Source organism: Erythranthe guttata, chromosome 13 (assembly GCF_056151865.1).
Source record: "Erythranthe guttata isolate IM_541 chromosome 13, IM_541, whole genome shotgun sequence".
Lineage (NCBI taxonomy): Eukaryota > Viridiplantae > Streptophyta > Magnoliopsida > Lamiales > Phrymaceae > Erythranthe > Erythranthe guttata.
The window spans coordinates 18,457,294-18,475,944 of NC_142545.1; the positions used below are offsets into that span (position 1 = coordinate 18,457,294).

The 18,651-nt window shown below is 38.4% G+C and overlaps 4 protein-coding genes across 9 annotated transcripts; 2 read left to right on the forward strand and 2 right to left on the reverse strand.

Annotated features, from left to right (window-relative positions):
- Positions 1 to 933: 933 nt before the first annotated feature.
- LOC105968941 (ARM repeat superfamily protein) lies at positions 934 to 4,335 on the forward strand. Of its 4 annotated transcripts, XR_016029394.1 has the most exons (5): positions 934 to 1,025; positions 1,120 to 1,231; positions 1,395 to 1,424; positions 1,518 to 3,121; positions 3,221 to 4,335. XR_016029394.1 is itself a non-coding variant. In XM_088812547.1 (3 exons), exon 3 carries the CDS (start codon positions 1,537 to 1,539, stop codon positions 2,932 to 2,934), a length of 1,398 nt encoding a protein of 465 aa, XP_088668673.1. In that variant the 5' UTR covers positions 971 to 1,025; positions 1,395 to 1,424; positions 1,518 to 1,536; the 3' UTR covers positions 2,935 to 4,335. The 4 variants fall into 4 exon arrangements, 2 of the variants coding, with proteins under 2 accessions (XP_088668673.1, XP_088668672.1); XR_016029393.1 differs by lacking the exon at positions 1,120 to 1,231 and having other exon boundaries at positions 971 to 1,025; XM_088812547.1 differs by lacking the exon at positions 1,120 to 1,231 and having other exon boundaries at positions 971 to 1,025; positions 1,518 to 4,335.
- Positions 3,141 to 3,802, reverse strand: LOC105968942 (napin-1A). The gene has a single exon (XM_088812548.1). It carries the CDS (start codon positions 3,800 to 3,802, stop codon positions 3,311 to 3,313), a length of 492 nt encoding a protein of 163 aa, XP_088668674.1. The 3' UTR covers positions 3,141 to 3,310.
- Positions 4,336 to 7,535: 3,200 nt separating the features above from the next.
- Positions 7,536 to 14,960, forward strand: LOC105968585 (aconitate hydratase, cytoplasmic). Of its 2 annotated transcripts, none has more exons than XM_088811350.1 (20): positions 7,536 to 8,253; positions 9,383 to 9,487; positions 9,707 to 9,867; positions 9,977 to 10,069; positions 10,326 to 10,511; positions 10,683 to 10,844; positions 11,156 to 11,300; positions 11,384 to 11,530; positions 11,630 to 11,682; positions 11,775 to 11,854; positions 11,954 to 12,029; positions 12,223 to 12,408; positions 12,510 to 12,577; positions 12,697 to 12,815; positions 12,938 to 13,059; positions 13,266 to 13,364; positions 13,495 to 13,974; positions 14,091 to 14,189; positions 14,277 to 14,519; positions 14,615 to 14,960. In XM_088811350.1, exons 1-20 carry the CDS (start codon positions 7,914 to 7,916, stop codon positions 14,681 to 14,683), a joined length of 3,033 nt encoding a protein of 1,010 aa, XP_088667476.1. In that variant the 5' UTR covers positions 7,536 to 7,913; the 3' UTR covers positions 14,684 to 14,960. The 2 variants fall into 2 exon arrangements, with proteins under 2 accessions (XP_088667476.1, XP_012848668.1); XM_012993214.2 differs by having other exon boundaries at positions 11,384 to 11,526; positions 11,626 to 11,682.
- A 186-nt stretch (positions 14,961 to 15,146) lies between these two features.
- Positions 15,147 to 18,617, reverse strand: LOC105968589 (RNI-like superfamily protein). Of its 2 annotated transcripts, XM_088811361.1 has the most exons (8): positions 18,481 to 18,617; positions 17,408 to 17,527; positions 17,187 to 17,323; positions 16,946 to 17,115; positions 16,712 to 16,789; positions 15,893 to 16,037; positions 15,353 to 15,741; positions 15,147 to 15,317 (listed from the first exon to the last, which is right to left on the reverse strand). In XM_088811361.1, the coding sequence occupies exons 1-8, from the start codon at positions 18,488 to 18,490 to the stop codon at positions 15,278 to 15,280; spliced, it is 1,089 nt and encodes a 362-aa protein (XP_088667487.1). In that variant the 5' UTR covers positions 18,491 to 18,617; the 3' UTR covers positions 15,147 to 15,277. The 2 variants fall into 2 exon arrangements, with proteins under 2 accessions (XP_088667487.1, XP_012848672.2); XM_012993218.2 differs by lacking the exon at positions 18,481 to 18,617 and having other exon boundaries at positions 15,147 to 15,741; positions 17,408 to 17,537.
- Positions 18,618 to 18,651: the final 34 nt, after the last annotated feature.

Consider the following 18,651-nt stretch of genomic DNA (forward strand, 5'->3'; position numbering starts at 1 on the left):
ATAGAACACATGAACTAAGCCGGGGGTTGATCCGGCGGAAACCCCTCCGACGCTCAAGTCAGACGTGCTGATAGTGGAAATAGTCCAGAGAATACAGTTAATAGTATTTCTCAGTTAATAGGACGTACCTTAAGGAATGAGTTCAAACATTTATTTATAGCTTAGTTGAGATTGTCGGGCCCAAACCTTACTTGAAGGTGATTGGGCCTTGGTGATAAAGGTCTTCGATATTGGGCTCGTGGCCCAGTAGGTAAATAATTTGTAGGCCCATTAGGTTGGGCCAATTAGGCATATCAATCTAGGAGCTTCAATTTAACATATTTAGATGAATGCAACGGATCATGTAGTACATTCTCACGTGCAAGTTGGTTGATGGCCCGGGAGAGAGTATTAAAGCATGTCTTGTGTGCAAATAGAGAACAAACGGAAATACATATTATTTCTGTAACTGAATACGAAACGAGAGAGAAAAATATATTAGTTGCCATTTTTAGGATTTTATGAAGCCTTTTCTTTTACTTATTTATTGAGAGCTTGTAATCCATTCGTTGATTCATTAATAAAAGTCCAGTTTTTTATCGTTCCCCTGATGTTTGGTTGTTTCTCAATCAAAACCATGTTAATTCTCTGCGCGATTGAGTGGCTCTTTCAATTTGATTTTACTATGTTCTCTTTAATTTCACAACAATATATTATTTTTGTCTCTTGCAATAATCTAGTAATAAACAATCCCACTTTATGAAATATCAGATTTGTGATTGTCTAAATCAAAATTTATTTCACTAGGCGTTGACAAAAGTCAATAAAAGAAAGAGCAAAAATAGCTAGACCGGATGAAGAATATTCCTCTGGGAGGGGAATATTCCACCAAATTAATGGGCTAAAAAGAAGCCCATATAACATAATAAAACCCCCAAATTTGGGCCTAAAATTACCAATTTGGTTCGAAGAAGCCCCTTTCTTCATTCCAATTTCCATCTCCTCCCGACGGTGTAAACGACGACGAACAGTATCTGCGAAACAAGGCACGCCTCTCTCTCTCTCTCTCTCGAAAATTTATTTGAAATTAGGGTTCAATTCTGCTAATTAGTGGCGGAAATTCGAACAATCTTCCTGCAGTTTTGTTTCAGAACTGATAAACGAATTCGGATTTCGTTGATTTTTAAGTTACCAGCTTGCTTGTTTAGCCAAAAGTGCAATTGTAATACCGATTTTGCACCGATTATGTTTGGTATGTTTTCTCTGATTTCCTCTGATTTTGACATATTTCTGAATTTTGTGAGATTTCATAAAGCTTAATAGATTCCAGGTTCCATTCAATGAGTTTTGGTGGTTGGGTTTGATATTTCTAGTTTTCATCCAAATTTTGATCATATTCTACTCTCAAACTGCAGCATTCGGGAGTCGGGACCTTGTTTAACTGTGTAAGAGTTTTGAAAAAAAATTGCTTCTGAAATTGTCGTTATCTTCTGGAAAATTCACCGCTTCAGCATATAATGATGTTTCTCAACCGATAGGATATATTTTTTTTTTACCATGGAGGGATCAGACTCAGAGGGCAAACAAGAAGAGAATGGCAACAACAGAAATTGGGATGAACTATTACATCTCTTTGCTGATGTAATTGCGGGTGATGACGATTCACTCAAAGTTCAAGCGCTGATCAAACTTGCAAAGATGACAAGATATGCCCATGAAGATATTTTGTCACGTGCTGTGCCGATTTTGTTGAATCTTCTTGAAAGTCCGCCGAGTGACCACCGAGTAGTGATTCAAGAAGCCTCTGCTCATTGTTTGAAATGCATTGCTGCCCAAGGCGAAGGCACATTAGCCAATTTCATCGGCCAATTGGGCGCTGTTCCCATCATTTTGAGACTGTTACCGGATTCAGTAGAGGGTTTGCAGAGGGCAATTTTGAAATGCCTTCGAAATCTCGTGTCATTTTGGTTCCCAAATCGCTTGATTCTAGCTAGCAACAGCGGCCTCGAGATTGTTCTTGCCATGCTGAGTTCATGCTCTGACGATTCGAAGTTGATTATATTGGAAATTGTAAGCGCGCTGTCTCTTTTACGAGAGGTTCGCAAGTCTCTCTGGACTTCTAGAAGAGTCCACCATCTCGTGGAAGCTGCTAGATGTGGCCGCCTGGTGTCAAAAACTAGAGCCGCTCAGGCAATTGGCTTGCTCGGATTGATCAAGAGAGCGCGTCGGAGCCTTGTGGACGCCGGTGCTGTGGTGGCACTTATGGATTTACTCAAGTTTGGAGATTGTAATGTGAAATTGATAGCTGCTAATGCACTCGGTGTGATTTCTTCACATGTTGATCACATTAGGCCGATTGCTCGAGCAGGGGTTATTCCTTTGTATGCGGAGCTACTTCAAGGCTCCGATCATATTGGCAAGGAAATAGCCGAGGATGTGTTTTGTGTGCTGGCTGTTTACGAGGAAAATGCAGTGGATATTGTCGAACAGCTGGTTGAAATTCTTGGAGGAGACAGTGTGGGAGCAAAAGCTGCAGCTGCGGATGTTATATGGGATCTCTCGAGTTATAAGTACTCGTTTCCTGTACTGAAGAACTCGGGTGCTATTCCGATTCTAGTTGGGCTTTTGAGTGATGAGAATGTTGAGGTTAGAGAGAGAGTTGTGGGAGCTGTTGCTCAGTTGAGTTTCAACGAGGTTGATCGAGAGGTTCTTGCTGGCTGTGGTGCGATTCCGCTTTTGATTGGTATGCTGGAGGATGAGTTGGATGAGCTGAGAGATAATGCTGCAGAAGCGCTTGTTTATTTCTCGTTGGACCCTTTGCATGGAGATCGCGTATCCTGTGTTTTGGAGCATCCTTGTTTCTGGAATATGTTTGATAGAGTAATGCAATTGCGTGCCTCTGATGAACACGTGGATGTGTCTTTGTGGCAGACGGATGTAGAGCAACTTATCTGATGAAAATCTTAATGCCTCTTTATAAGTTACAGATGAATACAGAGCAATTCACTTTGGCGGACAATGGCCTTTCTTTGCTTTTAATTTAGTCTCACACCCTGTAGATACATTAATCGCTCGTTTCTAAACATTGTTATTGGTGAAGTTCTTTGGATTGGATGGAAGTATTGCTGAATTTCTTGATATGGTAAATTAATATACCGACCTTATTGCTGTAAATGTTGTTTTTTATTTTAATAATACATAGGATTCTGGAAAGTTGAACTGGTGTTTTACATTATTGCAGAGTCAACAATACACACTAAGCGACTGTGTGCTGCATTATTACAACCAACATTAATCTCTCCAAAGCCAGTGGGCTATTTTCTTGATTTATTCAGACAAAGATGGTTTGGAAGCTGCACTGTGTGGTGGATTTCATGCCGCACATTTGTGGAAGAGATTGCATCTTCTGCTTCATCATCTGCTGCATCACTTCCTCAGTTCCGTGTTGCTGCTGCATCACTTCCTCAGTTCCGTGTTGCTGCTGCTGCATCATCTGCCTCATCACCTGTTTCATTGCTTCGCAGCGGCAGGGGGTGCTCACCCCCCACATCTCGTTGCAGCATTCATGGAGGTGGTCCTCGTCCAGTATGTAACGGGGGTTTGACACGTAGGGCCCACCCCCCATCATTGACTGCATCCATTGCATGCAGCTCTTCATTGGCGGCATCTGTTGAATTTCTCTCTGGCAGGACTGTCTGTGTGGGTTCTCCTCCTCCACCAATGTGGTGGCTATCACCATCGTTGTGTAGGTGGTGGTGGCGGCGGCGGCGGCCATGGCGATCAGGGCGGCGAAGAGGGCGGCGGAAATTCCAAGCTTGGCCATTAATATAATATTTTATATTGAAAATGATTTGTTCGGTGAGGAAAAAGGTGGGTTGATATTTATAGTGGGATTTGAGCATTTGCATGGAGAGAACGTGGACAGAATCGAGCTCCCACGTATGTAGATGAATGCATATGCTGCCATAATTGCTGCTGCTTTTTCCCTGCCTGCATTTACTAGGGGCGGATTTCGGATTTTGACTTATCGTCCGTTTTAAGGTACTACTACTACTACTCAGTTATGAAGGATTTGGGTATACAATTGATTTGATTTGAAAACCATCTAATGTGAAGTGAAATTGCTAGGAATAAATTTCAATTTCAAATTATTTAGAAATTATTAGGATCAGTTTTGCCATATACGATAATTCGTGATGCATATTTTGGTTTTGCTTTATTACAATTTTCAGTGAAGCTTTTTTGCAGCAGTTGCACTTGGAGGAAAATCTTTTAGTGCTCTGCTTTTAATACATTGACATTTCCGAAGTAACTTACGGGGTGGGGTGTGATTATAATTAAATACAGTCTTTAAACCATATCGAATGATACATTGTCGACTCTGGCGATATTCCATTTTCATACACCGTTTGTCTATAGTATTTGATTATGTATGGTTATAAATTTATAGTATATATCGGGATTTATATCTTGACCATGTTCATAAGTTAGTGATATACTATATTTACTGAATTGTTGGATTCAAATTGTGTATAATTACATCAAAACATCGGAAATCGCTCGTGCGTGAGCGTTATACCAATGACCTAAGTTCAAGATTTCTGCAAAGTCAGTAAGCATTTCATTTTTATTAGGGCATAAATAGCTGTAGATTCCCAGCAATGAGCTGTTTGGCTCCAATGGATACCAAATTTTTACTAGTTTATTATAGTTAATGTATATAAGTTATATCTTGATTATTTACTCTTTTTTTTTTTTTTTTTAAACCTTGATTTCGTGGTTAAATAAATGTTTAGAACAATTTATGTTTAGTGTTTCAATGTGTCTGGATTCATTACATATTTATATATTTAATATAAGTTTCAGACATTTGATTAATATTAGATCCAGCAAGTTGTGCCCGGAGAATCAGCACATATCAAGGTTCAACCGTTTTTTTTTTCTATTCGAAATCTTGTACCAAAAGAGGTGAAACTCGTGGTGACTCAACGGTCCATTAGGATAGCGGATCTGGGCCTGGCCCCACAAAGAACTAACCCCGCTAAAAGCTTATCCACAACTGTACAATGACGTTATGACTTTTGAGAAATATATACACACGATTCACAAAGTCAATTTTAGTCTAATCTTTTGGTTTTTTGTATAAACTTTTATAATATATAGTTGTGCACCTCTAGTGTGTGAACTTTGGCACTTGCTAAGTTGACGATTAATAATATGCTACTTTTGGTGAAATACAAGGGTACTTCTTTACATTAATATACACATAAATATACACAAATACCACATTGGTGTGTGCAGATCAATGATAAAAATTCATTCAGTGTAACCTTCACTGAGTGCAGCATATAAATAATCGAATTTTCCCTAGTGGTCCATGATGGGATGGAAAGTGATAATATCTCAAATCCAAGATATCCACTCACCAACTACAATGGAAAGTTTGTTATTTTAGTTCCATCATTGATGTGGTATTAAAAAGGGCCACAAATTGAATAATGGATATTCTTTAAAATAGAAAACGATTTTTTTTACTTTGCACATGCTAGTTTTATGGCAGAGATCTACTTGTTGTTAATAGATTATATGAGTATTATTTGGATAGATATTTTTTCCAAGGTGTTCGTTGATATTCGAGTCAAAATATCATGAAAAAAAATAGTATCGGCAAATTATGATAATTTCTCTCATGTTTGCATAATTACGAAAATTCCCTTAAAATATGTCGTCGTCTCACACAGTCCCTTACGGATATATTACTTTTCGTAAATAAGCGTTACCTCAGTGGGTATTTCGTAATTTGCCCTATATAGTATTTATGAGTTGTTCATATACGGAAGTGCAATTACTTTTTTGATGTTGTTTTACTGTAAATTAGTATTTGATTTGAATAAAGGGGAAATTGGCTAGACACCCCTCATTCTGGACTTATATAGGTGGAGATCCTAACTGTTAGATGAATATAGGTCTAGGTCCTTTGATAAAAAAAAGTAATATAAATAAAATAAAATAATTAGTATATTGACATAAACACCCTTAATTAAAAAGAAAGTAAATCCCATATATCACTCTCTCTCTCTCTCTCTCTCTCTCTCTCTCTCTTCAATCTTACGTATCTTTCTCCACCTATATCTAATCTCTCATCTCTCTCTACCTCTCTATCTCGTGCCTCTCTATCGTGTTTCTCTTCAATTCTGTTGTTTTTTCGTTCGATAAGCATCTTTCGAAGAAAAAATCTGATCAATTTCTTACTCCCTTCCCTTTCTCGATTCCGATTTTTTTTCTTCCCTTTTGAATCCTGCCATAGCTAGAACCTTCAACAAACTATAAACAAATATTTGTCGTTTGTTTTTTGGTTGTGGGATATGTTGCTTGTTCTTTGTTTGGAAAAACGTTTGCTATTTTGGAGACCTTGTTTGTTGTTTGTATTTAATTTCTACTTCTCCAGTTGTTACGATGGAAGGCAATTCATGAGATTCTCGCCCCAATCTTGGGTGGTGGTTCTACGGCAATCGATCCATGAAATTTTGATGCATCTCTTCACCGGTGTTCGGAATCCACCATCTGCTTCGTCCCCAACAATATCTCCGTCTCGGTCCCTACCATCCTCACCGAGAGCTTTGACTGGTTGCACTCAATTGATTGGGTTCATTACGGCGGCAGCGGCGGCTCTAGGATTTGTGACGGAGTTAAGAATGGCGGCAAGGGATTTGGGGTGAGCACCTCGGTTTTTTTTTTCTTTAATTGTTTTCATTTTGCATTTTGCAATTTCGTGTTACATATTTTTTCTCGTTTTCGATTTTTTCTTCAGTTTGATGTTTGTATTTGGAGAAGTCATAGTTAATCATTTTTCTGCAACTCAATAATGCAAATTCTGTAATTTTTTTCCAGTTTGCTGTTTTCTGAATGAATCATTGGTATTTTGTTGTTTGCAATTCAATAATACAAATTCCAATATTCAGTTTGCTATTTGCAGTTTACAGAATCATAGGCGTCATTTGCTATTTGCAGTTAACAGAGTCATAGGTTGCTATTTGCAGTTCACGACAGACGGAACCGATGTCGATTTTAGAGTATGAGTTGTAGAATAAATAGTATATTTTTTTTTACTAATTTATTTAATTTTTTTGTTAATATTTACAAGAGAGATGTTTGGAAATTTGTTTTGATAGAGAGGTTTTTAGGGGATTTGATTTGATTTGGTTAAGGGTATTTTTGACACAAAAAGTATTATTAATTTATTAAAATATGGAAATTTTGACTTGGATTTATACACATAAATTATAATATAGAGGGACCTCTAGCAAATTGCCCCTTGAATAAATTCAAGTTAATGATTTCAAGTTCATACATAAAAACATTTCCAAAATTAAAATGCTAAACAAATTGAAGGCATGTGCGAATTTAATAGTAATTTTAATTAAAAAAAAAAAAACATTTTTTAGTAATAAATAACGTCCTTAAAAAGGCAAAGAAATTAGAATGATGAGCACGTGGGTGCCACGCGAACGTAATGAAGAGTAGTGATAAATCAGAACGATGACGTATTTTACCGTATCTTTCCAAAAACCTAGATCAAGATACCTTAAAATCGCGGGTCCACATTTTCGTCACACCGTCCACCGTCAATCAAAATCCAACGCTCCAAACACCTAATCCCCACCATACAAACCCTGCACCGCCACACACCCCCGCAAAACCACCCCCCTTCCCCACTCGCTAGCTGCCAAAAACACCCATGAAAAACTCCTCACCGTTTCACCTCCGATACATACACACCTTCGTATCTATCTATACATACAGAAACATAGTCATAATAAATATTAATTTCCAGTAATAAATAAATAAATAAATAGGACTTTTCTACTGCTGGCTAGGGTTTTTTTTTTCTCTGACACGCAAAAATAAAATAAAAAAAATAGTATTAATCGAACATGTATTTATCCACACACAGCTATACTTCACCAACCTCGTCTTCCATTTTCAGAGCTTGCAGGGTGCGATTCGCTTCTACTCTCTCTCCGCCTGTGAACCATTCGTTCTCGTCGGTTTCTCGGACCTTCGCCAGGAGTTCGCCGTCGCGCGCGTTTACGCCGCCCTCCAACGTTAGCTGCCGATCGTTGAGCTTCTCGTCGGCGCTTCGGTCGATCCGCTACTCTTCTTCCCAGCGGTGGAGTCACGGTGCTGATTGGCGATCCCCGGTCAGTCTTAGAGCGCAGATCAGGTCTTCATCTCCTGTTCTCGAACGCTTCGAGCGCAAGATTGCTACCATGGGTATGATCGGATTTGTTCCAATTGATTTGAACTTCATTTATACTGACTGAATAGAGATCATATCATTTTCAAAATTTTGAGTTCCATGTTTGTATTGCATGTTCGGTTCTCGGATTCGGGGTCAGAAATGTAAATTATAAGTTACAACAATGTTTGCTGATTGGATAATTCTGTATTATGGTTATTATTGATATGGTGATTATCACGCGAATGTTGATGGATTTGTTTCAGAATTAATTAATATTAACCATGAGAATAAAAAAAATGTTCGTCTAATAGGGGGATCTATGATGGTTTGTTGTGGTTGTATGCATATATAAATAGTTGTTAATCTCGGCAAGTATTTGTGCATTTAAAAGTTAATTGCAGAACTAATGATTGATTATTGTTTTTGTTTTGTCTAAACTTCATCCCGTGCAATTATTAACTGATAGGTGCATGAATGATGATGTCACTTCTAGTTTTTTAGTTGTTTATGATTTATTATATCTGGATTGGAGTTTGTCACAGTCAGTTTACTGATCTTTGTGATTTTTAATAGTTAAATTGCATGGTGGTTTCATGTTAGTAGAGTTAGTTGTGAAGGTTCAATAACACAATTGCATGGATTTCTATCATGGATCGTAGAAATTTGATGGCAGATATTTGTGTGTACTCTAGATTCTGGAATTTGGTTCAAGTCTTCAAGAGATTCTAGTCATGATGTTACAGGTTATTCAAACTTTATTTTCACAATGATAATTTTGTTTGTATGAGACAGAAAGAATTTGGATACAAAGCCTCAAATCCCAACTCTTCATCTTTCACTTCAAAATATTTGCAGACTTGTGCTTTGTTTATTCTCTTTATTTAGTTGACTTCGGTTGACCATGTGGAGTTATGCTCTTGTGTTAAAGATTTATAGTTATTTCAATAGTTCTATTTCTTCTTTTGGGGATGATAACTTTTCAGCTTTATGATGAATATAAGGTACCATGAACAATCTAATTTTCATGTTGATTTTTGTCTCTTTTACCGTAAAGAGACTCGAGTGGTGTTTTTTTCCTGCTCTTATACATGGATCATGTTGCTTTTGTCATGTGTTGTTATCTTATTATTGATGAGGTCTACCACCAATTCATGCTTGCAGCTTCAGAACATCCTTTTAATGGAATTTTATCTGGTCTTCCCAAGCCTGAAGGAGGTGAATTTGGAAAGTTCTATAGCCTTCCTGCTTTGAATGATCCTAGAATTGGTAAGTTTTCTGGGTTTGTGAGTCATGTCCCATGAATTTGAACTTAGGAATGTTATAATTTGTATTGTTGCTGGAATTCTTCAAATCACAGATTTCTCTATGATGCATCTGTATTGCAAGAATTAATGGTTGATATAATGGATGATCTTCTTCAGTTTAATGGTTGATGTCCACTCTTATTATTTATTTTCTTGCTCATCTTATTATCTCTTCTTGCAGACAAGCTTCCATATTCTATCAAGATACTCTTAGAATCAGCTATACGAAATTGTGATAACTTCCAAGTCACAAAGGAGGATGTTGAAAAAATTATTGATTGGGAAAATTCTGCCCCAAAGCAAGTTGAGATCCCTTTTAAGCCAGCTCGTGTTCTGTTACAGGTGAGATGGATAAGAGATGAAAGTAGTGACTGGTACAGAATACTTTATTTACAGCTTCATGTAAAGCGGCTCTGATATCTTGATTTTATTTCCCTTTTTTGCTTTATAGGATTTTACTGGAGTGCCAGCTGTGGTTGACCTTGCTTCTATGCGGGAGGCTATCACTGCACTCGGTAGTGACGCAGCCAAAATCAATCCTTTGGTACACATCTTCTCTGTGCAAAAAATATGCTTCAAAATAGGAAGTTATTTTTATGCAGTCCATGACTTTATTTGATCATAATCTAGAATTTACAAAGTATATGGTATACAAGAAACAGGAAATTGGAGACATGTAGGCCTGCTTGAAATTTCAGTCTGTGAACAATTGTGTGTATAGGCACATTGCATTCTAAAATTTCCTTTGCATAATGCCATCCTGACATTGCTTTTCATCTGTTATACAATATTCTATCCAGGTTCCAGTAGATCTAGTCATCGACCACTCTGTTCAGGTTGATGTAGCTAGATCAGAAAATGCCGTGCAGGCGAACATGGATCTTGAATTCAAGAGAAACAAAGAAAGGTTTGCTTTTCTTAAATGGGGATCCACTGCCTTCCAAAATATGCTTGTTGTTCCTCCTGGTTCTGGTATTGTCCATCAGGTATGATTCAGTTATTTATTTTTTATGTTTATTTATTACAGAACACTTGCAAAGTGTATTTAGGCTTGATATTATATGTATTTGCCTCAATATCTTGATGAGTGATGAATCTAATAACATGTATAACACTTAATATCATTTGACATTGTTGAACTGTTTTTAAAATTTCAGGTTAATCTAGAGTATCTTGGACGGGTTGTTTTCAACACCAAGGGCATTCTGTACCCTGATAGTGTTGTTGGAACTGATTCTCATACAACCATGATTGATGGATTGGGTGTTGCTGGATGGGGAGTTGGAGGCATTGAAGCCGAGGCAGCAATGCTTGGCCAGGTACACAGTATTCTTTTTTGTTTAGAAAACTACTTCTAGTTATTATTATGACTATTTTCCTAAACATCTTTTGTAGAAGCCACATTTAAGGTTAATTTGCTTAACACTCTGCTATGCTTTGTTTTAATTACATTCCATTTTTCTTGGTGAACTGGCTACTTTCTGATTTTTTTGCATAATGTAAACTATATATTTCCTCCCCCCTTTCTTTTTTAAAAAGATAGTTGAGTCTATAGTTATCACATTTTCCCCCCTTTTTGGTATATATAATTGTGTTTCATATCAATCTTACTTCCTTCTGTAATTGTTAGCCAATGAGCATGGTTCTGCCGGGCGTTGTTGGTTTTAAGTTGACTGGAAAATTGCGTGATGGAGTTACTGCGACTGATTTGGTTTTAACTGTGACACAAATGTTGAGAAAACATGGTGTTGTTGGCAAGTTTGTTGAGTTTTATGGTAACTCTCTTCCCAACCTATATCCTTTACTTCTCTCATGTTGGAGAGGTCGATCCCTAATCCATTCATTACCATGTGTGTAGGTGAGGGTATGGGCCAATTATCATTAGCAGATAGAGCAACTATTGCAAACATGTCTCCCGAGTATGGAGCAACCATGGGGTTCTTCCCAGTTGATCATGTCACGCTGCAATACTTGAAATTGACTGGAAGAAGTGATGAGACGGTTGGTAGCACTTACAGTTTTTTTGCCATTTTCCTGTTGAAAATGCATCCACACGTTTAACTTCAAAGGTTGTGGGTGTTGTTTCTTCAATTTGTGTAGGTAGCAATGATTGAAGCATACTTGCGGGCAAACAGAATGTTCATCGACTACAATGAGGTATATTTTCATCTAAGATTATTATTCATAAATTTTCGTTAAGGAAATGAGCTGTATAAGTATGCCTTACTGGAGTGGACTTCATTGTACAGCCTCAAGAAGAGAAAGTGTACTCATCATATCTGGATTTGGAGCTTTCTGATGTTGAACCCTGTATATCAGGACCCAAAAGGTATGCCATGTTCTTAGGATTTCTATTTCTTCACTCTCATTTCATAGAAGTATGCTCTTTTTTTTGGATAAAAAAAATGATTTTTGCCATGTGGTATAGGCCTCATGATCGGGTTCCTTTGAAAGATATGAAAGATGATTGGCATTCGTGTCTCGACAACAAAATTGGGTTCAAGGTAAGATGCAACGTCCTTCTAAACTTTCACCACATAGGTTTTGAACCTGGTTATGCATGACTAATAAATTTTTTGAACGAGTGTAAAATAGAGATCATAATGTTGACCAAGTTGTATATTCATTTTTCTCAATATTCTTATCTATAATCATGTTTTTCTTTTGATTCCAACTTTATTGTCTTTTTTCGTGCAGGGGTTTGCTATCCCTAAGGAAAAACAAGAGAAGGTTGTAAAGTTCTCGTTCAATGGTCAGCCTGCAGAACTCAAGCATGGAAGTGTTGTCATAGCAGCTATTACAAGCTGCACAAACACATCAAACCCAAGTGTGATGCTTGGAGCTGGTCTTGTTGCAAAGAAGGCATGTGAACTGGGCCTAGAGGTTAGTATCACATCATCAGCTGGTGCTTGTTCTCTGTGGATGATTGCACTCTGATTTTGGGGTTCATATAAACAGCAATCTTTTTTATGATTATTTGACAGGTCAAACCATGGGTAAAAACAAGTCTTGCCCCGGGTTCTGGGGTTGTAACAAAATATTTGCTCCAGAGGTACTCTCTAGGATCTTACCAGATCTCATTTTCATATTATGCTCTCTCCTGGTTTATTTGGGTCAGTTAATAAATTACCACTGTACAGAGTTGCTGAATTTGTTTTATACCTCTTGTAGTGGATTGCAGAAGTACTTGAACCAGCAAGGCTTTAATATTGTTGGTTATGGTTGCACAACTTGTATTGGTAATTCTGGGGATCTTGACGAATCAGTTGCCTCTGCTATTGCTGACAATGGTATTTTCCCTCTTCCATTTTCTTTTTTGATTTACTAGTTACTACGCCAAATTAATAAGTTTGTGGGGAAATGAACGGCTTCTTTTTTACATATTGCTGAACTTCTTTTCTTTATTTCCCAGACCTTGTTGCTGCTGCTGTCCTATCTGGAAATAGGAACTTCGAAGGCCGTGTTCATCCCCTAACAAGAGCTAACTATCTCGCATCTCCTCCACTTGTTATGGCTTATGCACTTGCTGGCACGGTAAGCCTTATATTTCTGTTGAATACATCTCTCTATATGTATGTAAATATACTCTCAAGTACACGACTGAACTGATTGGAGGAAGTAGCTACTAAACTGTCATTTAGATACCATTCAATATAATAAAATGGTTTGCTGAAGTGCGGTGGGCTATACGTTTCATTGGAATATTTTCCTGATTTTTCTTATAATGCTGTATTTTTTAGGTTGACATTGACTTTGAGAAAGAGCCAATTGGAACTGGAAAAGACGGAAAAAGTGTGTATTTCAGGGATATCTGGCCCACCAGTGAAGAAATTGCACAAGTTAGTTTTCTTCCTTCCTTTTTTCCGATATTCGATCTGCACATAACATACTGCAATACATACTACAACACGTTATCAGGGATATGATTAGCTACTAGAAAACACAAATTTGAATGAAAATTTTGTGCAGGTTGTTCAATCTAGCGTACTTCCCGAAATGTTCAAGAGCACTTATGAAGCCATTACAAAAGGCAATGAATTCTGGAATCAATTATCAGTGCCTTCATCAAGCCTTTATGGGTGGGACTCAGACTCTACGTACATCCACAAGCCTCCATATTTCGATGGTATGACAATGGACCCACCTGGTCCACGTGGAGTGAAGGATGCATATTGCTTGCTGTTGTTTGGAGACAGTATCACCACCGACCACATCTCGCCAGCTGGCAGTATCCAGAAAGATAGTCCTGCTGCAAAGTATTTGATGGACCGTGGCGTCGACAGAAAGGATTTCAATTCTTATGGTAGTCGTCGTGGCAATGATGAGGTTATGGCTAGGGGTACTTTCGCCAATATCCGAATAGTGAACAAATTGCTCAATGGTGAAGTTGGCCCAAAGACTGTTCACATTCCGACAGGAGAGAAACTATATGTTTATGATGCTGCAATGGTAATAATTGTTGCAACATTCATCTTGCATATGTTTTGTGATTTAAGTAACCATGGCTTATATTACTGTTCTTCATTAGTTGTCTATACTGACATAACTACATGTTTTTTTCTCAGAGGTACAAGTCATCGGGGCAGGACACCATTGTTTTGGCTGGAGCAGAATATGGAAGTGGCAGTTCTCGAGACTGGGCTGCCAAGGGACCAATGCTTCAAGTGAGCAGTATTTTGCAATATTCTGTCAAGTTTTGTGTCCAATCATCTTTTTATTAATACATGGGTATCTCTTGTTCATAAAATTAGGGTGTGAAAGCAGTGATAGCCAAAAGTTTCGAGAGGATTCACCGCAGTAACTTAGTCGGCATGGGTATCCTTCCACTTTGCTTCAAGGCTGGTGAGGATGCAGAAACACTTGGCTTGACAGGTCATGAGCGCTACACCATTGACCTTCCGGAAAAAACGAGCGATATTAAGCCTGGACAAGATATTACCGTGACGACAGATAATGGAAAATCTTTCACATGTACCTTGCGATTTGACACAGAGGTATTCATCTGCCACCTAGTTAATGCTATTTCATGGTTTTCTGTGAAACGAATAAAATTGATGTCTTACGATTCCATTTCGATTGCCTTATGCAGGTTGAACTGACGTACTTCGACCATGGAGGCATCCTTCAGTATGTCATTCGAAACTTGAGCAAACAGTGAAGCCTTACTCTAGCGAAAGAATTTCCGCTTTGTGGTCAACCAGTTTCCTCATCTTTCAGAACACTCGGTCGTTGATGCGGTGAATAATCTCTCAGATGCTTGCTAAGCTGTATTTTCCTTGTCCACAAAGTTTTTCAATAATCGGAGGAAATTGAGATGGTATTTTACATGATTTCAACATAAACGTTGTTTTGCTTTCGGTGAAACAGAAGTACTTATACATGTATGCTATCTATGGATATGAATGATTTTGTTATCATTTTCTATATCTGTTCTACATTACCTCTTTGCATCTCATTATATAGTCGTTTTGCTTCCTCGTGATAGAGCATTAGACTGGTGCACCAACAATGTTCGATACATAGTCCCGCAGAGTACTTGGAAATCATTGTGTAATTGAAGCTCCCACCTACAAGTATACACTGTTTGCTAATTGCGACTCGATGAAATTACATTACTCGGATTTGGCAGGATTCATAAACATGTACCCATTTCGTATTCTACTTGATATAAAAAAGATACTACATTATATTTTCTTATATATAAAAAAAAAATATTGACAACAAAACAAAATCGCAAAGTTATATATTGGTATCATGTGGTTTTACAATGTACGAAATTCATCTCAGGATTTTCCCTTACAGCTTTCTGAGGTTGGCAGACTTGGTAGCCTTTGAAGCAAGTGCTAGCGCCTTTGCTCTCTCATCCATCATCACCCATTCCCTCTCAGCCCGTCTTTGATGCTGCCTTGCATTCTTTGCCCTCTTTGGCGCTAACCGATTATCCCTCTCTACAAACGCTAACCTAAACTTCTCGGCCACTGATAATTCATTAGGAGTCGAAACCGACAAAATAGGAGCTCTCGATGCATTAATCCCCGATACAGCCCATGTTCTTGGATCAATATCTAACACAATCGGGTCATCCAACACAAGTTGCAGTACTGCTTCTCGAGGAATTTCAGTACCCCTGAAGCCCAAAAGTGATGGCTTCGGATTCACTATAATTCGTGGACATTCAAGGGCTAGTATCTCCTGTGTGTCCTTGTCTATTCTTGGCTGCAAAAGGAACGACAAATGGTAAATAGCAAAATAGTATGCTTGCTGAAAACGTGCAAAACATTTAAAAAAAAAAAATGACTCGAGAAGTGGTGTATCTATCTACATAATAAAAGCACGAGAATTTAAAATGCCGGGAAACGAATTATACCCAGACAAGCCAGCGAAGTGACTGTGCACCATGAGTCAACTCCACAGCATCAAGCTCCTCCCAGGATTCCCCCTCCGCATCGTTGATGCTTGGCTTTAAGAGACTCAAGCTTCTGCGAGCAGTGTAATCGCTCCTCGGACAACCTCTGCAGTGATTTACAATACTTTGATTCATTTCCTGTTTCGAGGTCATGTTTCCAGGTCAAACCCAATATATTGGGTCATTGCACCACATACAAAAATGATGATGGTATGTATTATAAACAAAACATTTCAATCGACAGGTTCTCATTTTCAGTCAGAATGACATAGGAACTTTCTAAGCAGACCCCAGATGGTTGTCATGTAACAGGAATTTATTTCATGCATCAAACCGGGAATATGATAACAAGCGCTACGTCGACCGTACATTTCAGCAAAATGTCATAAAGAACGTAAAATTTAACGTTTATGATGGCTGCTAGCCTGCAACATAGGAATCTTGTTGTGAGATTTGGCTGAAATCACGAGGGATAGTTGAAGAAAATTAAGATCGAGTCATTTGATTTAGCCACGCCGTAGAGTTCGAGTGAGAAAGAAACTGCAAATCTTAAATTATGTCATGCGATAGCACATCTCGACAAAGGGAACCTAATAACAACAAAGCAGAGCTATTCTCCATATCCAAGTTTTAATCCAATGGGGCAGTCCAGTTAGGTAAGTACCAACGATGCTCAAAGAAAGTCAACAAGGTAGTCAATAGAAAGGAACAAGTTACGAAATATCATAATTCAATATAACTCAACATACGTAAGTTTAGCTGCTTGGAAAGAGAATATACCCCCATCTCAATATCTCAATCGAATGGCAAAGCTGGAGAAGTTTCGAAACACCTGCTGGCGTGATCATTCTGCACAAACTGGAGAAAAGAAGAAAAAAACGTACGTATCACATGTGTTCGATTCAAAATGATCACAGCATTGTCCTAACGAACAGGAAACTCTTCTCCAGTTGATCCTTAATCCGTATTCCGTAATATAAAGAAACTGGTGTATATACTTAAAGCTACTAATACCTTATATCGACAGCTCTTAGGTTTTGGCAGATGTTCGAAACGTGACAGATCCCGGAATCCGAAACATCCGAACCCGATATATCTAGTATCTCCCATGAACTATCAGCCAAGGCAATCAGAATTTCATCACTCAGTAGTTTCCTTCTTCTGGCAATTGCCACCATTACCATCTGTGTAATGATCAAGTTGTTATAAAACTCAAAAATGACACACACACACACACACACACAACCGAGTGTACCTTAATATCGGAAGGGAGAGTGAGGGCGATCTCCGGCAAGTCATCGATAATGTCCTCGAGATTGCTGCCGACCACTCCCAAACACAAGCTCAACAAGCTCGGCGACGGTTTCCCCTTTCTCGAATTCTTCAACGATTCTGCACAAAAACCCCCCCAAAACTTGTAACAAAAAGTTTCCTCAACAAATCCTCAAAATTCGGAGAAATAATTAAAATACCCACGGGATTGAAGAGAGAAGGCGGTTGAATTCCGCGTCGATTTTGAATTGACGGTATTGCCATCCACCAATTGGAGATTGCGCAGAGAAGTGGTCACAATTTGAGTGGATTCTTTCGCTTTTCCCTTTTCCATAGAGTTAAATGCAAAAACACCCCCTGTGTTTTTCCTAAAGGCCAAAAAACCCCTTGGGAAAAAATAAGTGACTAAAACCCCCCTTTGATTAATAGTCAAAGTCATACACCCCCCTCTATGTCGTTCGTGTCATTCACGCGCTACCAATGTGACTGCTTGTGCGATTTTTTGTGTGAAAAGACACAATTGCCCCTCTAAATCTCTCTTAGTTTTCCTTCTTCCATTTTCAACCAAAAAAAATAAAACAAATAATTACTAAATATAAATAAATTAATCAAAAAAGAACAAAACAAAAAAAAAGAAAAAAAGAAAATTGGAATTTCTTCCTCCGTCAAACTCACGCCAACCCCAAAAATTCATCTTCTTCACTCATCTTCTTCTGCGACGTTGTAATCTTCTTCGCTCATCTTCTTCTCCGACGTTGCAATCGACGTTGCCCAGCGACCGCCGCCGCCGCCGCGAGTTCAGATCTCCTCCAAAGTCGCCGCCAATTCGAGGTCCGGCGAACTCCACTTCGTCGAATTCTCCGACGAATAGCAAAGCCCATCGCAAAATCCTCTCAAACGCAGCTGCCGCTGCAGCCGCCGCTAAGTGAGAGTTGAGTGGGTGAGTCGTGTCTATGTGAGGTATGAGCTGAGAAATTAAAATCGAAAGTGTGCGTTTGCTGTATTTTTTTTTTCAATTGGAGAAGAGGGCTAAATTGAAAGTGTTAGGGACTGAATTGAAATTTTTGAAAATTTCATTTCAGTCATAAAATTCTAGAGGTTGAACATATCTATCTGGAGGGCTTTTTTGTCTTTTCGCAAGCGGTCAACGGACAAAAATAAAAACGGGTCGAGTGTGCTTGATTGAACACTTGTTAGGGGGTTTTTTGTGACATATTTTTTCCCAGGGGGTTTTTTGGCCTTTAGGAATTACACAGGGGGGGTTTTTGCATTTAACTCCTTTTCCATATCGCAGTTTTCTATTTCGGGGAGTTTTAGGGTTGACAGTTAATTAAGCATCGGCCGGCGATTCTATTTCCGCCGACCTCATTTGGAGTGTGTAATTTTCTTCATGGTACCAAATTTGAAATTACTCAAGAGTAATTACCATCTTAATTAATAATTAGCCA